Raw genomic sequence first — 19,052 nt, forward strand, 5'->3', positions numbered from 1 at the left:
CAAACATGTTCATAGGACTTTTCTTTATTTTGCAAAATGCTATATCCTTGAAAGAAAAGAAATGCATATTTAGTTATCTGATTTTTATTTATTATTATTAAATTTTTTTTTTCATGGACCAATCTAAGTTATTTATTTAAGCCATCCCCTGCCATAAGCAAAGGGACTCAAGATCAGTGTACCAGTCATCATCTGATACAAGTAAGGAAGGTGGGCTTAAGGTCCTATATCCTTTTCTGGTCCTTGTGCTGAGTCATGGTCTAAACCAGTGCTGTGGTCCCCACGGGGCAGTGGTCCAGGTTCTCTTTATTCATCTTCATAGCTAGTGGGAAGTGAATTCATGTGAGAGTTATGGAATAGAGTATGATTACCATCTCCCCACGGAAAGGGCTTGGACCTGATGTGGAAATGGGGGTAGGTGATGAACTCCCAATCTCTCGTGCTCTCCATGAGGTGACTTCAGGAAGATGTTCAGCATGCTCACTTCCACACTGGGGAGCCCTACAGAGTGGGTGAGGGCCTTACACGTGCAGGCTGAGCCTTCCTTGCCATGTGTGCCATCTGACATGGACCACCCCAGTTGTGCCCTGGACCAACGCAGTGGCCTAGAAACCTGTACCCAGCTGCTGCCACCATTTTCAACCAGGACCTTAGCTATCTGATTTTTAAACTCTGAGGGTAGAGTTATTACTTTAGGGGAGTGCCCCATTATATATAGCATGGACCTTTTGTAGAACAGGTTCTGAACCAGAGTGGTTGTCTGATCAATTAAACAATACCAGTGTTTTTTTTTCTGACAGATCTGACACATGTCCTATTTCAGCCTACTGGTGGGAGGGGTGGGGGAATGGGCTTTGTTAATAGTCCAAGGAAGGCCCAATTCTCTGTTAAGGTATAGGCATTTCACACTCATGCTTAAACTTTTTGTTCTTACTTAACCTTTTTTTAAAAAAAGTTTAAAGACTTAATTTAAAAAATTTTTATGGCATTAGGTCATAAAGCAGCTTTTTTAAAAACCATCTTTGTCAGAGTTTTAACGGTAAAACAAAGTTAAATGTACCTAAGTGAGACATGAAGCCATTCTTGGCAATACTGTACATTTTGTCCCCTGGGTATTACTATTTTCAAGTTTTCTCCTCTATATGAAACTATTGAAGGGAAAATTTATGTTGCAATTTCTAGATTACTTTGTACATGTCTCATTCTATAGACAAATGTATTCGTAGTTAATACATTAAGACCATAAATCAAGGCTTAAAATTTTTTTTTAAATTCACTGCAGTGAGTACTTAATTTTTGTTAAATGGAAAGATTCAGTCCAGGTGTTGGAGATGGGATGTGGAGTGTGACACAGTTCTTGCTCTCTGGGAGTGACCCTGTCCTAGTATTTGTGATGAGTGCTGGGCTGATAGTGCTGCTGCTGCTGCTGCTGGGGCCCGGTGGGAGGGAGAATCAGGCCTGGGGTGCTGGAGGAAGGCTTGGCTCTTCTCAAATGTTCACCCTTAGTGAGTTTGTGTTCTCATGGGGAAGTGGGCGGATCAGTGCAGATAGGCTTTAGAATTATGACGTCATTGCAAGTTACGAATACCTGAATAGTAACCATCTTGGGTTTTTGAAGAATTGTTTTACCCGAGTGCCTTTCCTTAACAAGCAGCCAGGCTTTGACTCCGCATCTCTTCTCCGGGACTTCCTTTCTTCCTTACGAGAATTGTGTCAGTCACTTTCTTTTTCACATTTATTTTAAATTTTAATAGGTAATATATTCACATGGTTCATAAATCAAAAATATAAAAAGATAGTAAGTATAAACTCTAGTGATATAAAATGTAAATCAAATGTCATGTCTTTCACTTGTTCCAAGTAATCATTTTGGCATTCTGTCTCCATGCCTCATCTCCGCATATGTGGATAATCACTTTTATTGGTCTTTTTGTACATCTTTCCTTCCAAAAGCTCTTTGTGCAATTACAAGAAATATAAATATATATTCTTATTTTCTCTTTAGTATAGACTTAGGATGCCATGTGTCATGCATATGGTCTAGCTCTTCTGTTACTCATTTGACAGTATGTCCTGGTGATCTGTTCATTTCAGTACATAGAGCAGAGACTCCCAAGTGTTTTTTTTTTTTTTGATTCTTGGCACCCTCAGTGTTCCCTTAACTTTTTTCACCATGCTCCTAGACCAAAAGAAATAACTAAAAGTTTGTGTTATTAATATTTAGGTCTAAGTAACAAGCATTTCTAGTGTAACAACTAGTACATGTTTGAAAGCATAATACATGTAAACTGGAAAAAAATTTTTTTATTCTTAAATAAGTACAGTTACTTATTAATGAAATGTGTATACCGTTGAGCACTGTACAACATCTCAAGCCTTGGGATGAGATTAGACACCACCACCCTCATTTTCTGTCTTGCATTCTTCCTGGCTTGCAAGTTATACCATTTTCAATGGGAATATGCAGAAATCGATAAGTTTTTGAGATACGGTCCATTTCTAAATTTGGTTGGGTTTGTCTGAGAAACTACCTGAATAAAATTACATCAGGTTGAAATCGCTTTCAATTTAAGAAATTCATGTATCTATAAAAGAGAGGGTAAGAGCCAGACAGACATAGTGAATAGAGTGTGAGTCATCCCACTTTGAGCCAGGATACAGGTAACCGACCACTTCTGGCAGCTGCTAAGGTGGGTCTTATTTGGAGTCCTTTGGTAACGAGGTGGTTGACCATGAAGATAATGGTTTAGCTTATTTAGGCCACCAGCTTCCTCCTGAAGCATTTAGGTGTAGCTCCTCTGCTGTTTGCCTTAGTTGATGCTGCTGCATAAGCACCTTTCCTCTTCCCTGTCCTTCCTTTCTTTTCCCCCTTCCTGTTCTTTTTCCTTCCTCCCACCCTTCTCTTTTCCCTTGCTCTTCTTCTACCTCTTCTCTGGGGCAGTGCTGTAGATCTGCCCTCTTACCTACATGTTTGAAGGACTGTGAAAACAGAGGAAACCAGGAGATTAAGCAATCAGAAACTGTTAGTCCCATGATAAAATTGTTGAAAATGGAGCTAGGTATCAGTGTTTGGAAGTTGATGTTCAAATAATAAACAAAATTTCAATAAATACATTTTATATTTGACAGTGTACTTCCAAACACTGGTTTCATTTAACTTTCATACAACCCCATGAGGTAGGTATTATCATCTCAGTTTTGTGGGGGAGAAATTGAAAGGATGGGAAAGGACACCTGTTATTTCTGAGCTCCCGTCGTGTGTCAAGTACTATTAGGAACTTTGAGTGACTTGCTCACGTTAACATAGTAGGAGGTAGAGAATACGTTTGACCCTGGGTCATTTAATGCACTTTATGTGTGCGATGCATAAACTGAACACTAGTTGAATAAATGAAACCTGGACTTCTAGAGGATACTTCGTTCCATAAGCTCACCTAAACAGTTTCTTTTCTTCTTTTCCAGCATCTACCACGAGCCTAAGTGGGTCCGACAGTGAGACTGAGGGGAAGCAACACAGCTCTGACTCTTTTGACGATGCGTTCAAAGCAGACTCCCTTGTGGAGGGAACTTCTTCTCGCTATTCCATGTATAATAGTGTCTCCCAGAAGCTTATGGTATGTCAGTGCTCGGGTTGGGTTTCTAAAGCTCCACCAGCAGAGTAAGAGAAGGGAAATTGTATTGGTATGAAAAGAAGAAAAGCTAGGGCATGAGTTTTTCCTCTGCTTTTCAGCCACTGAAATTTAGTAGAGAGAGCGTGGCCCCCTTCTTAATAGAACTATCTGTCACATTTGAATCATCCATGGTAAGTGGCTGCACAAGCCTGCTTCTTCTGTCCAGAGCTGGATCACTCTTTAGTCTCCCTAGTAATGAAAGCTTATTGTAAGTACATGTGAACATACTTCCCTACACATAGATGTGTGTGGATGGGTAAAGAGGCTTCATGCTGTGAATTTTTGCTCTAGTGAGTAATCTCAAGAGAAATGACTAAAATCCTGCTCACTCTCAGATGCCTAAAATAAGTGGGAGCAGAACAGTCTTTTATATTATTTCGAAAGAAGGTCCGGTTCTCCTTCCCAATTTCTATACTCCATTGATATATCAGAAGAAGGAAAGCGACCAGGAAGACCTGCTTGCTTTCCTTATCAAACGTTAGTGCACAAAGGTTAGGGAAATTCAAGTTTGCTTTCTGACTAGAAATATTAATATTATAGTTAACCCCTCCATTTTCTTTTGGATTCATTTAAGAGTAAGAACTGCAACTTCTGAAGTCATAGTCCAGATTCTAGTCTGGGGGGCCACAAACTTTGGGGAAGTGGACAGTGGGGAGGTTTGTAGCTCAGTCAGCCTTTTTGACCTGGGGAGAGATTTGTGGCTGCTGTAGGAATTCTGTCCAGTTCTTGAGTTGGTAATGCTCCTTCCAAAGGGAATATAGACCCTCAAGGAGGAACTATGTTTTCTTAGGACTGGAGTTCTTTTATTAGATAAGGGTGCTTGGGTTTGGGATTTGGGTTTCTGATTTTGGGGGCATATAACTGGGCCCAATGCCTCAGGGGATTAGTGTGAGCTTATGGACAATGGTGACATTTAAAAAACATTCCTGTCCGGTATCTTATGGTACCTTCCATACCTCAGTGTTACATGAAGTGATTTTTCAGTTAATATCTTGATTAAGTGGGCTCCTGCAAGCCCTCATTGTCTTTACCTGGTAAGGCTGTTTGAGTGGCTGAGAGTAAGGTAGAGTTGCTGCTTGAAGCATTTCCATTTTAAATTACGTTCTCTTTATCAACTCTACTCTAGAGCTACGTTTCAGTTAATCAGACAAATTAGCTGGAAGGGTAGTTGTGCAAATGTCCAATGAGATTTGTTAAGTGCTCTTGGTGCTTTTAATTACAGCTATGAGGTTCCTTCTCATTTATCCAGCTTCTGGTTGCCCTAGACTTTCACCTCCAGAATAGACAGCCACTGGACCCACAGTTAAACTGCAGTTACTTTTTGTGCTTATTTTCTTCATTAGGGCTTTCCTAAAGGAAAACTTCAGGCCTTACTCAAAAAAAACTCATGTTTTTTCAGAGCTTAGCACAATGTCTGACACGTGATAGGGGCTAAGTAAATGTCTGTTTATAGAAGTGCTCCCTTATTATCTGTTTATTTATTTAAATGCTCTATCTTATTTCTTTTTCAGGCCAAGATGGGCTTCAGGGAAGGTGAAGGATTGGGTAAATACAGCCAGGGTCGGAAGGACATCGTTGAGGCCTCTAATCAAAAAGGTCGAAGAGGCCTGGGTCTGACCCTGCAAGGTTTTGATCAAGAGCTGAATGTGGACTGGCGAGATGAGCCAGAGGTAACTGGTGAGGGGAGGAGGAGACAGGAAAGCCAATTTGTATACGTGGCCTTAAGTAGCCATATTAACAAATTAGAAGTCTCCAGAGGCAGTGGGGATTGGAACTGGTTTTTTTTACATGGACTTGTACTGGGGATGTCCATAATGGAAACAGGAGAGATATACTGAGGGAGATATGATAGGATGTGGGTTTGTTTTCTGTTCAGGACCGGTGGGTAGAAGATGCTGGAAGACAGAGTTTGACTTCACAAAGAGCTTAAAAAAATTGTTTTTAACGTTTATTTTTTGAGAGAGAGAGAGAGAGAGAGACGGAGACAGAGACAGTGAGTGGGGAGGGGCAGAGAGAGAGGGAGACACAGAATCCAAAGCAAGTTCCAGGCTTTGAGCTGTCAGCACAGAGCCCTACGCGGGGCTTGAACTCACAAGCTGTGAGATCATGACCTGAGCCGAAGTCAGATGCTTAATCGACTTGAGCCACCCACGCGCTCCCACAAAGAACTTTAGTAAATAGGTATACCTTTCCACTAGTGGTTAAGGTACCTCATGAGATAGTGAGGTCCCTCTCTCTGCTGAAAGGATTCAGAGGCGCTGAATGAGGACCCGTTTACCCATTGTGTGAGTGACTGGATTAGATGCCCTCTAAGGTCTTGCACCTCTATGGGTTTATGACACCCCATCTCTACCTATGTAGGTGTTTGTTTATACTCCATAAGTTACTGTTTGGTCTGCTTATCTGGTTGGGTACCAGTTCTAACCCCAACTACCAAAAGGGACTCCTGTCCTTTTTCATGGCACAGATGATGTTGAGATTTTATTTTTATTCATTTATTTATGTCCTATCGTATTTCACAGAGGATTTGAAGTAGATGTGATAAAAGCAACTAAAAATAATGATGAAATATTACCATTACGGAGTTGAAACTAGAGAAAATAGAACACAAATGTCTAGTCTTCTACCTAGTTGCTGTAGTTGAGCTTCACACGTGGCTCTGAACTCTGGAGAATTGATATTTTGTCTCCCTGATATTCCAGTTCGGGAAAGAACTCTCGTGAATGCACATGATAAAAGCCTAATAAGGCTTCAGAATAAGACGCTGACAAGTCAGGAGCTAATGGTTTCTGGAGGTGGTCCTGCTGTGTTGCCTTGTAGTTGTGAGGAGACGAGACCAGCAGAATAGCAGATGACACAGTGCAGAATAGGGTAAATATTTGTAATTGGGTGCTAGGTAGAGGTTTTTACCTCAGAAATACTTGGTGCTTTCCATGTCTTCATTTGTATGAAAACCAGTAAAGAGTCTTGATTTGATTCTCTTAGTGGGGCAGAATTAGAACTAACTTAACTCAGAATCTCAAATTTGCCTGTAAGATCTCTGTTTTTAATGGACACAGGCTATTGAAATTCCTTTCTGAGGCAAGGCTGTCCTAATTATCACTTACTGTGATTCAGTTTTTCTCTTAAAAGAGCTGCCCTATTGTTTAAGAGTTTGGCCTATTAGTTGGTGTCCACTTCTTTAAGGTAGATGAGTCTGGGTTGCCTTGGGGTGACTGTCCAATCCTGGAGTCGCTGCAGAGAAAGTGCTTGGTGCCTGCTGCAGCCCAGGAATGTGGAATGCAAGGTTTGACCCTTCGGACAAAGTCCTCTTTGCGGTCCATTTTTGCCCTTAATGTTCGCACTTCTGTGGGGAGATTGAGTCTGCTTATTTTCTCCAAAAGGACATGCCAAGTGTATGTGAGTTTTCTTCCCCCTAGAGTTTATAATGTATAACCATTTACAAATGGATTTGACCAGGGTGGGGGGAGGGGGGGAAGCCATGATTCACTGCCAGATTCATTGACAAAAGGCTTCAGTAACTTTTCTTTGAAACTTTCTCTCTCTAGTTGATGGTTGGCTTGCTCTCATGACCTTGCATTGCGTTACCATTTTATGCTTTTCAGAGCATGGAATATTGCCTTTAATCACATTGCTTCAGTTTGCAGTGGTGAGTCTCTTCTCCACACTTGCTTGGGAGGCAGTGTGTAGTGTTGCCACGCAGGTTAGCCACCTGTTTAGGTTTTATAATCCAGTGAATGTAGTCCTGGTTGGACATTAGAATCATTTGGGGACAGCTAAAAATGTACTTAGAACCAGATTCTGCCTCAGACTGATAGAATTATATACTCTGAGGGTGGAGCCTAGCTATCAGTAGTTTTTAAAAGGACCGCAGAGGGGTGCCTGGCTGGCTCAGTCAGCGGAGCACGCGACTCTCGATCTTGGGTTGTGAGTTCAAGCCCGACGTGGGGTGAAGAGATTACTTAAAAATAAATAAAATCTTAAAAAAAAAAACACAAAACAGGACTGAAGATATTTCTAATGTATAATGTAATTGAAAAATTAAGAGAATACACCATTGAGGTGCCAGTTTCGGCTTTGGAATGAATAGGTGAAGAATCTTATTTGTTCATAACACTTTGAAAGGCATCAGGAGGTGAGACACATTGCCATTGGGTCTTCCTGGTATAATTACCTTTTCATAGACTTATATCCTATGTGTGCTTCCCTGTGTCCCTACTGCTCTGATTGTAGGCCCCTTGGGTCAAGGACCATGTCTTTTTAACTGCATTCTGAGTACTTAGCCCATAGTATGTATTTTTGAAATAACATTGGAACAAATAAAAGAAACTTTGAAGTTTTGGGAAGTTTCTAGAGATTCAAACTAGAATTGTTGCTGGCCTTCAGAAGTTAAACTTTAGCATCATGGCTCTCAATTCTCATGTCTGACCACTGCATTTGGTCTCAGCTTTCTGAAGGGACCCTTCCTAGTCTTGTCTGAGTCCCTTTTGATTGTTTTGGGGGAAACCCTAATGAGTTGGGGCATAGCCCTAAGGGGTTGTTTTACTTGACTTACTTGCCTCTTTTTTGTTTGTAGCCCAGTGCCTGTGAGCAGGTGTCATGGTTTCCAGAATGTACCACTGAAATTCCTGACACTCAGGAAATGAGTGATTGGATGGTTGTGGGAAAGGTAGGATTTCAGGAAAATACACCCTGAATTATTGGCACTTATCTCCTGACTTTTCTCCTTGAGTCTAGTATGTATACTCATAGTTTAAGAAAAATGTAAATCTGCCATTCTGGCAAGAGTAAAGCTGTGTCAAGATGGTGTGTCAAGGGCTTTACAGATATTCCCCTAGGAGATGTGACAAGGTTTTTTTCTCCTAGTCATTTAACTTGCAAGGCAGCACAAAATGCATAACTTCTGTCTTCCTCATGGATGCTTTTTAGAGTAGCTGATTATACATTTGTGTATATTCTGGTCACTGCTGGGCACTGTTCCAGGTAGATGAAAAGACACCGTCCCTGTCCTCAGAAAATAATGAGGGAGTTGTTACAGAGGGAATTTGTTTAATCTCCTTCTGGAAAATTGTAAGAATAAAGTAGATAGCCACCAAATCAGTATGGTCTGGAGAACAGTTCTCAAAGTGTAGGGCCCCCTGGGGATCTCCAGGACCCTTTCAGGGGCTCTGCAGGGTCACGGTTATTTTCATAATGGTACTGGAAAGTTACTTGTCTTTTCACTCATTCTCTCATAAGTGTCCAGGGGAGTCTTCCAGAGGCTGCACCACAACCAATTGAATGTAAATGTAGAGAGGAGAATCTAGCCAGATATTAAGAGATTTGTAAAAATGGAAAATAGTGCCACTCATTAAAAGTTTTTTGGGGAAATATAGTTACTTTTCATAAATATGTTATGTTAACACAATGTATTGCTTTTTTACACTGAATGACATTTTAGCATTTTCTCAGTTTTAATTTCTAATAATGTTGATACGTATATATCCCCCACATAAACAAAAGCTCTTTGGGGTCCTCAGTGATTTTGAAGTGTGTAAAACCTGAGAACACCCAAGTCTGAGCATCGTTGGTTTAGAGGTAGCCTCACTCAGACCTGAGGTTGGATTTGACACCCATGTGAAGGTCTCTTGAACCCTTGTCTTCTCTGATGCTACCAGCTCCTACCTGGTGCCTGGTGTCCTACCTTTGTACTCATCATCGATCAGGAGGCTTCCTGGTTGAAGGAAGAACAGGCTTCTGTCATTTAGGGTGGTCCCCATCCGTCTGCCTCCATGCTCTGGGGGCAGACAGCTTGAACGTTTCCTTCCTGTTTGCTTTTCTCAGCCTCAGCGTTCATGAGTCTTATATCCATATGGTGCTCTAGTCAGAGCACCCAGAGGGCTGCTTCATCTCACAGCCATCTGGAGTGTAGCCAGAGGGATTTAAGGTTTTCTCTTTCCCTTCCCCCAGGGATTGATGTTCCTTGGCAGACACTCAAGCCCCTTCTTGCTCTACTCACTTGGAACCCTCGTTTCTCCATTCATTCCCCTAAATGCAGTCACACGTGGTCGTTATTGATTGTTTTCTTCTTTCTATAGAGAAAGATGATTATTGAAGATGAGACAGAGTTTTGTGGGGAAGAGCTGCTTCACAGTGTGTTGCAGTGTAAGGTAAGGCCTGTGGCTAGAGCTGGGGTTGAAAACCTTGTGTGAGGGGATGTTCTGGGCTCTTCCAGTTCTTTTGAATTGGTTGTGGGGCTGAAGTTTAGCTGAGGTTTTTCCTGGAGATCAGATGTGTGTCTTGCTACATTTCTCTGAGATAGTGTCCTTTTTCCTGGTTCCCTGCAGTAGTGCGCTGTCCCTGTGGTCAGTAGCCGGGAAAGGATTCACTTAACAACTCAGTGGGTCCGTTCTTTACCATCAGACCTGAATTCAAATCCTTGTTTTTCAGGTTTTTTTTGTTGTGTGACCTTGGGCCAGTTGCTTTAGCTGCTCTGAGTTTGAGTTTCCCCATCTATAAAATGGGGAGAGAATACTTTCCAGGATTGTTATGAGAATTAAATGAAATAATCCACGTGAAGCTCATGACACGCTGGGTGAATGTTAGTCTCTCCTTGATACTTTTGGAGTGATTTTGTGTCAGGAAGTACGTTGCCTGGGGCAGAATGAGCCAGGGAACCTCTGAGGAAGAAATGGGTTGGAGAAGAAGTAATACCTCAGACCAGCCTCACTGAACTTATGTTTTTTGCCGGCAGAGGGTTGGGAATATCCTTAAGGTGACTGGAACTCAGGTGAAATGAGGCTTTTTGTTCCCCAGGGAAAAAATTGGGAGAAGGAAGAAGGGGTCTCCGTTGTGCATTAGGTGCCATCAGAAAACACTGGTCTTGGTTTGTTTGCCCTCTCTGAGTCAGCTCAACATCAGAATTCTGGTCCCTGGAAAGTTGCTGTTGGAGTGGAGAAACAGATTTGCTCTAAGGATTTGTGATGCCAACAGGTGGCTTTCTGCATAACCACAGGTGCCATTTATTAACCACTTACCATGCAGGGATGTGCTTACATTTTCTCTTTTCCACTTAATAGGTGAGATAGTGGAGGGTCAGAGTGATTGGGCAACTTGTCTGGGGTCACACAACCGGTCGTTTCAGAGCTGAGATGCAGCAGTATTCTACCTCCTCAGAGGGCTGAGTTGGGCTCCTCTAGCACTTGAGTCCCCTGTCCCATCCTGGAGGGTGATGCTCACCTCGAGGTTCTGATTGTCTCTGGGCAGAGTGTGTTTGATGTCCTGGATGGGGAGGAGATGCGGCGAGCTCGGACCCGGGCTAATCCCTACGAAATGATCCGTGGAGTCTTCTTCCTAAACAGGTTTGCGGACGTTCCCCTCCCCTCCCCTGCCCTGATATGTACTGTTGCACATTTCATCTGAGCCTCAGCTTTCCATACATCTGGTGTACTGAGTTGCACTTTTCTGTCTTTGTTGCAGGGCGGCAATGAAGATGGCTAACATGGATTTTGTGTTTGATCGCATGTTTACAAATCCGCGGGACTCTTGTGGGGTGAGAACAAGATTCTGTGTGTGAATTTATAGCTTAAGCTTCAGCGGCCCAGAAATTGCCATTCGTGCAATGCTAAGAGAGTATTCCTGCTATGTGGTAGAGATAGATTTTGCTTGGAGCTCCTCAAATTGGGTCCCTCAGTGCTTCCTCTGGTCCCAGGGATGCTCCACAAGGCAGTTGTGCCTAGGGCTTCAGGCCCAGAGTTCCAGCCCCCAACTCTGCAGATCCTCCTGCCCACCCCAAGTGGAGGAGGGCAGGGCTTGCAGCAGTGGCAAAGGGACATTTCTGGGCAAAGTTGGCAGTTGTTCTACCTACAGGCCTAGGGAGCAGGGAGGTGAGGCTATGAGATAGGGCGTGGGCCCTCCTCCTGCATCCGGTAAACATGTATTTATCCTACTATGTGCCAGGTACCAGGAATATAATTTTAAATGAGATAGATGTGATCCCTTCCCCCGTGGCACTTAGGTTCCGGATGTTCTGGTGGATTTGAGAACTGGTAAGGGTGCAGGGTTGAGATGCTTGTAAAGCCTTTCTGGGCTCATTGGTGTGTGGAGGGCAGCTGCGGCCAGGGAGCTTTAGACTGCTGCCTTCCTACCATGGATGAGGTGGAGTGGTAAGGGTGAGTATGTAGTCCTTACAGTGAGCTTATTTTCCAAATTCAAATTTGTGATATCGTCTGACTTCAGTGCTGTTGCTGGTATGAGAAGGGAGTGCTCTGGCAAATGTGATGTGAGTGTTGAATGAAATGTGGGCATCTGGGTCCTTTCACTGGTCTATTTAAAATCAGTATCACGTCTGACGGGGCGCCTGGGTGGCGCAGTCGGCTAAGCGTCCGACTTCAGCCAGGTCACGATCTCGCGGTCCGTGAGTTCGAGCCTCGCGTCAGGCTCTGGGCTGATGGCTCAGAGCCTGGAGCCTGTTTCCGATTCTGTGTCTCCCTCTCTCTGCCCCTCCCCCGTTCATGCTCTGTCTCTCTCTGTGCCAAAAATAAATAAAAAACGTTGAAAAAAAAAAAAATTTTTTTTAAAATCAGTATCACGTCTGAAAATCTAGGCTGTGTTTTTCAGTGAGGGGTCGCAGGGGGCAGGAAGTACAGAACGTCCATCGAAAGTAGTGTCACTTAAGTTCATCCCTTCTTTGGGGCTCGGCTGCCTCATCTCTGGAATTAGTCCTACTAACCTGCCAGAGGGTTGGACCAAAGGCCCTTAAGATTTGTTCCAGATCTAAGATCTGTGATTTCAGATGTGGCCACTTTCCCTTTCTGCCTTTCTGAACCAGCTTTGCGTGGGATCATAATTATTAGATTTTGGCCCTTCTCAAGAAGTGGTAGAGCAGAATGATTTTCTACTTTGCTACATCTCATTTATCTGAACCCAGACACACAATAATTATAGAGAAAGAAAAAAGGAAATTTCATTCTGGCATTTCCTTTAGGGTTTCAAAGCATTTTTGCCCGGTCCTAGAAAGTTAGTTCTCTTTGACAGTGAAGGGTCAGCAGCCAGCTGTTCCCAAACCTGTTTCTGCTTCACACTCTGTCCTTCCAGTAGGCCCCATGATTATCCACCTGCTAAAGGAACTTATCTTCCAAGTTTTTTAGTGTTTCAGCTCCACCTCCCTTACTGCTTCCCTCAATGCTGGCAAAACTGGCATGTAGACCCCTCCAGCCTGTAGTCATTTCTCTCTCCCAGGTCTCCCTCCCTGTTTGCCAGGACCAGCAGGCAGCACAAAAGGGCTCTTGGAATTAGCATCTTGAGAAAATTAGGTTGATATAATGTTGGTTTAATTTTCTGAGTTCCAAATGATTTCCTTTAAACCCCTGCCTGGCAGAGGAGCTCTGTCAAGCTGATGGGAAGTCACAGCATCATTTTGGGCTTTTGAATGTAAACGCCTCCAGCAGCTGGTATCTGGTTATTGTCTTTTGCTGTCAGGAAAATGAAGTAGGCGCCAGGGTTGTACCATTCAGGTCAAGGGTGGAGATGTTAGTTACATAGGAAAAGGCAACTGTGTTTGTAACGCTTCAGGCAGCTTCTTGACCTGAATTGATTGTTAGTGGCCATGGAGAATTGCCCTTTCTGAGATGTTTCTCTACACTCTGCTATAAAAAGGGATTTTTCTCCAGCCCCTAGTGTTTTCTTCCCTCTTTTCATCTCTGTTTTCCCCTGAGGACCAGAGTGATAGCCAAGCCCAGTAGTCTTGGTGTGTTTTTCAGGCGAGCAGAGACACTCCAGAGCAATCCCCAGCAGAGATGGGAGTGGCTGAAGGTCCAGACACACACTGGGTTTGCTAGAATCTCAGTGGCTCTGGGATCACACAAACTTTAGAATAAGAGCATGGAGAACTTGAAGCTTAGATAGGTGTGAGGAGGTTCGAGGTGGGAAGCAGAGGGGACTGTGAATTTTTTTACTGGGTTTCTGGTTCTGTGGGTTGTGGTAAAAGGAGAAAAGAGACTAGGGAAACAAATTGTAAATATGAATTGGAAGAGATAAGGGAAAGAAGAGAGTTTAAGATTCTTTGGGTATATGCTAGCACGTTATGTGCAGGCTCTGTGTGCCTGGGGGTATTGCTGAGGTAGTAAACATTGTGTAGCCTCAGGAGACAAAAATTGAATGTAGATCTTTAAGTTTCAGTGCTATCTTAGAGGAAATTAGATAGCACTTATAAAGTGCCTACTGAGTGTGGAGTACTGCACTAGGCATTGGAAAAGGAAAAAGATGGGAAAAGACAAGAGTTTTGACTCCAAGGAAGTTGATCAGTTGAATGTTGTGTCATCTTACATTTAGTATTTACAGTTTATAAAGATCTTTGACATATGATACTTTAATCCTACAACAGCCTTGAGAAATTAGTTACATTAATCCCAGTTTACAGTTGAGGGAATGTGAGCTTAGAGGCATAAATCTCATGCTTGCCCTTAACTGCGCAGCCAGTAAGTGGCAGAGGTGAGAACTCCAGCTGTCCTTTCTATGAAAAGACCTTCTGGCCATGACCTGTGAGGTCTTGAAATCACAGATGGAGATCATACTTAAGTGCTCTTTTTGGAGGTGAGATTCTTTCACTGATTCATTTTCCTTCCTCTGCCTGGTCTTCCTTTGGGCCAGTGGCTCACCTGGAGAGCCTAGAGCCTGGGGCTAGGGCATAGCCAGTGATGAGAAACATTGTTTTTCCTCTTTCCAGTGTGTGCAGGCCTTAAACTTGTGACCCCTGCCTCATTACCACTGGGCTGCCTAGAAAATGCTACATAATGTTCTCAGCAAATGCCATTAGGCCTTTTTTGTATGTGTGCAAGTGAATATAATCCAAAAATATGAATAATTGATGGCTCAGAAAGGAAGAATACTGAGGCCGATTGGTGGGAAAGAAGAGAAGGAACTGATACATCTCAGCATGCCTGGGTAGGCTTGTCTTAGGATGATGAAGTTTATTTTTAGCTAAAGTCCAGAGACTTCTTCAACTGTTTTGGTTAAGCAGGATAGCTATCATCAGAGGCTAGGCCCTTTTCACCCAGAAAGTGACTAGATTGTGAACATTAGTATTTTCCATTTCTTTCTTACAGCTCTTTCCCTGAAAGCTTTCTGATCTTTATCTAGTAGTTACAGAACTCTGGATAAGTACTCAGCCAAGACAAACCTATGGAGAGGGAAGGCTGAGCTGCCTAAGCTCCTTCTAGCTGGATGTTCCTCAGGGTCCTCTAGTTACCTGCTCTAGAGCTCAACCTCTTGTTGTCACCAGTGTGCAGGTGGTATATCCCCTCTGCCTTGGAGCCAGGTCGGAAGAAGTAGAATTCATCCTCCAGGGCCAGGTGTGTAAAAGATAAACGCAATATGGGCCAGTGCTGGTTCAGCGTAAATTTCAGATTAAGGGTTAAAAGCTACTGGAGGGTTAAAAACTATAATCCAGCAAAAATTCAAATACTTGTTGTAATTTAGTTATTCCTAAGGTGTGGGTGGGTACCCTGGGGGCTGCCTGGAAGCTCCATGCCAGTGTCTCCTTCCCCCTCTGCCTTGTCAGCCTCCAGCTCTGCACTGCCCCGTACTTCTGGCTGGCAGAGGGGCAAAGGCAGGAGAAGAAGGGAGTGCATAAAAGGAGGAGACTCAAAGCACTGTGATATATTGGACTGGATCTTGGAACAAAACAAGGACTCTAGTGAAATATGAATCAAGTTGAATTTAGTTAATAGCAGTGTACCAGTGTTGGTTTCTTAATTTTGACAGATTTTGTAAGATGCTAACAAAATTGGAATCTGGATGAAGAGTATATGAGAACTCTGTCTTTGCAACTTTTTTGTAAATCTAAAATTATTCCAAGATAAAAAGTTAATTGGAAAAAAATAGGGAGAACCAAGAAGGAAGGGGAGAAGGGAAGCAAAGGCTATGGTTTGGAAAGGTAGGCCCTGTGACCAGGAGGGAGACATGTTAAAGCCTCTCAGACTTTGTTTTTGTTTGTTTTCTTAATGTTTTTTATTTATGGTTGAGAGAGAGAGAGAGAGAGAGAGAGAGAGAGAGAGAGGCAAAGAGAGAGGGAGACACAATCTGAAGCAGGCTTCAGGCTCTGAGCTGTCAGCACAGAACCCGACACGGGGCTCGAACTCACAAGCTGTGAGATCATGACCTGAGCCGAAGTCAGACACTCAACCGACTAAGCCACCCAGGAACCCTGACCTCTCAGACTTTGGATAGGAAGACCGGAGTCCAGCAGTCAGGCCAACTGGGTTCTGATTGAGCTTTGTTGCACACAGGCTATGAACAGGTTGCTTTGTGTCTTGGTGTCTTTTTTCCCTGTCTGTAAGTGGGGGATACAGCATCTATTCTGCTCAATGGGACTCTTAGAGGCAGGATATGGTAAGGAAAGGACTCAGAAATAAAAACGAATACTCAGATTCCCATTAAGATGTTTTTATTAGGAGTCTGAGTCAGGCCATGTAGTTGAAAGGCATTAGGGGTATCTTGAAGCACGAATGGGCAACTCCAGGGGGTGATGATCACAGAGGATACATATCCTGGGTGTCGTGGCCCTGGCGGGAGTTCTGCACTCCGCTTGCTGAAAGGCTCGTTTTACTCCCCTGCATTCTCCTTCCTGTTGCCCGTTGAGCCAGACTTTTTCCCTTCCTCCCCTGTCCTCCACTTACCTTTGCAGAAACCACTGGTAAAGGACCGGGAAGCTGAGCTTCTGTACTTTGCTGACGTCTGCGCAGGCCCAGGCGGTTTTTCTGAGTATGTGCTGTGGAGGAAGAAGTGGCATGCGAAGGGCTTTGGAATGACTCTGAAGGGCCCAAATGACTTCAAGCTGGAGGACTTCTACTCGGCCTCCAGTGAGCTCTTCGAACCCTACTATGGTAGGAACATGGAGGAGGGTGATGGGCTTTGAGAGAGTCCTCTGTGGGGACTTTAGGTCAGATGCAGTTATTATCCACTTGGCATGCTTTCTTTCCTAGGTCTCTCAGCCTGGGGTTTCCAGTCCTTGTCCTGAAGATCTCCGTTCCCTCTAGACCTTCCCTTTTTACCCCAGGCCTGTAGGATACAGGTTAAACACTCCACTAGGCAAACTCTCATCAAAACCATATTAATTCCCCTTTTCTTCTCTTGTGGTGACAGGAGATAATGAAACTGCCTGATCTCCAGCTGAGAAATGACAGGGTTATTAACAAATACAAACTCCATGCCCATCTCCAGCCTGTGCACGGGGTGTGGAATTCACTGGATAACGGACAGCTCAGCAGCCCCACAGCAGTCCCCTCCACTCTTTCTTGATTGTTGTGATTTGGCAGAAAGTCCCAAGTTCTTTCTTAACAGTTCTTATTTAAAAGTGGATGTTGGTTCCTAAATATAGGTGCTTTAAACACAACTTGAGTCTTGAAGAGGAAGGCCCTCTACTTCAATTGATGACTCTTGGCTGGACAACTCTTTGTGAATTCTGCTTTATCACAACAGGCCCTGTTTTTACCTCTTGGTCCATCACTGTAAGGCAGCCTTGCAGGATGGATCCTGCATTGAGTTGCTCCTCACAGGGCCTTTTCTCCAGGTCCTTGAGGAGAACCTGTGTTCACAGTCCCAGAGAGCTTGTGTTCCGGCTCCTGGGATCCACAGGGCAGATGAGCTAAATGTGAATCTTGTGTCCTGCCAGGTGAGGGTGGCATCGATGGAGATGGGGATATTACCCGCCCAGAGAACATCACTGCTTTTCGGAATTTTGTCCTGGATAACACAGATCGCAAGGGTGTCCACTTTCTGATGGCTGATGGGGTAGGTGATCTGTTCTCCATAGAGCGATGCTTTAAGGATTTATCATGTTAGAAGCTTGAGAGTTGCTTTTGTTTTGTTTTATTTTACTTGGTCCTTTTGGCTGCCCTAGAAAATGGTAGTTCACTATTCAGATAGTAGGGATATGTGATACATTTTTTTATTCTTTCTGCACATATTTTCAATGATAACTTTGTCAATGCTGTGATTTTGTGGACACCTTTGCTTAGAGCAAGTGGACCTTCTGAGCTCACTTCTTCGAAGGGCCTCGGTTGGCTGTGAGAAATGGTAGGGGAGAACCATGACTAAGATGGACTACGTAAAACTGACTGGAAAGAACATTTCCATCGTTGGTCACCTGGGTGTGGCTCCTGGTAGAGGCTGTCCTTACATGACCATACCTAAGCCTCTGGATGGGCTGAAGATGACCACATAACCAAAGGCAGTGGCTCAGGGGAATCCACTGGAAGCCCTGTCAGTGACTGGGCTGCAGTGAATATTCAAGGAACCTTGTTCTTCGGGCAGCTGCTTGAGGCACAGAGGGGAGCCCACTGTAGCTTTCTCACCTAGAAATCTGATGCTGCAGGTAGTCTTTTTTGGTTTTTTTTTTTTTTTTTTTTTTTTTTTAATTTATTTATTTTTGGGACAGAGAGAGACAGAGCATGAACGGGGGAGGGGCAGAGAGAGAGGGAGACACAGAATCGGAAACAGGCTCCAGGCTCCGAGCCATCAGCCCAGAGCCTGACGCGGGGCTCGAACTCACGGACCGCGAGATCGTGACCTGGCTGAAGTCGGACACTTAACCGACTGCGCCACCCAGGCGCCCCACAGGTAGTCTTTTTTGGAGGAAGCCACCACTCACTAAGAGGAAAGACAGAATGTGGCAGTTGCTCCAGGGTCACATGGCTAGAATTGAGAAGAGCCTCTAGAGCTCCTTGGGTGGCCTCTGAAGCAGTAACCATGTGGAAAGGTGAAAGAGTGTGTAGGATGTCAGCATAGGCTCTGAAGATGCCTTGGCTTTCCACAGCACCGTGCGTGGCAGGGAACAGCAGATAGGCTTGGGGGAGAAGAGGGAGGGGCTGCTCCAGCTGAGCAGATGTGAGGGCCTGATAGTGCTTGGGGGGCTGTTGTTGCATTGTGGCAGCTAGAGCACAAACTCAAGGATTGTCTTTCTGTTTGGGCATTGGAGCCTGATGACTTGGGATATTTATTTATTTATTTATTTGACTCTGTGAACAGGCATGCATTTTGAGAAACATCTACAAATCTGGAGGACATTGTTAAATAATTTCTGATTCTGAGTCATTTAGCTATTACCTTTGTAGGACTGAGGCAGGGAGACCTGGCCTGGCTGGTGCCAGCTTAACAGTCATCAGCGTCCTTTACATTTTAAGAAAGTTATTGTTAAAACAACAATAACACACATACAATTTACCATCTCAGCCATTAAATTTTTTTTAAATTGTTTTTAATTTTAATGTTTTTATTTGAGAGAGAGTGCAAACAGGGCAGAGGGAGAGAGAGAGAGAGAGAGAGAGAGAGAGAATGAATGAATGAATGAATGAATCCATCCCAAGCAGGCTCCATGTTCAGCGTGGAACACAATGCAGGGCC

General features: G+C 43.8%; 1 protein-coding gene and 1 pseudogene across 4 annotated transcripts in view; one reads left to right on the forward strand and one right to left on the reverse strand.

Annotated features, from left to right (window-relative positions):
- Positions 1–19,052, forward strand: part of CMTR1 (cap methyltransferase 1) — a 54,987-nt gene that overhangs the window by 8,023 nt on the left and 27,912 nt on the right. For all 4 annotated transcript variants that reach the window (XR_006217618.1, XM_042986245.1, XM_042986244.1 and 1 more), the window contains 8 exons: positions 3,463–3,614; positions 5,183–5,341; positions 8,248–8,340; positions 9,749–9,820; positions 10,917–11,011; positions 11,130–11,202; positions 16,336–16,534; positions 17,323–17,441. Coding sequence is in view for 3 of the 4 variants with exons in the window: in XM_042986245.1 (XP_042842179.1) it covers positions 3,463–3,614; positions 5,183–5,341; positions 8,248–8,340; positions 9,749–9,820; positions 10,917–11,011; positions 11,130–11,202; positions 16,336–16,534; positions 17,323–17,441 (962 nt within the window). In the remaining variant the exon portion in view is untranslated. The remainder of the gene's footprint in view (positions 1–3,462; positions 3,615–5,182; positions 5,342–8,247; positions 8,341–9,748; positions 9,821–10,916; positions 11,012–11,129; positions 11,203–16,335; positions 16,535–17,322; positions 17,442–19,052) is intronic.
- Positions 290–709, reverse strand: LOC107179931 (annotated as a pseudogene).

The sequence above is a fragment of the Panthera tigris genome, chromosome B2, assembly GCF_018350195.1.
Source record: "Panthera tigris isolate Pti1 chromosome B2, P.tigris_Pti1_mat1.1, whole genome shotgun sequence".
In the NCBI taxonomy this organism is placed as follows: Eukaryota; Metazoa; Chordata; class Mammalia; order Carnivora; family Felidae; genus Panthera; species Panthera tigris.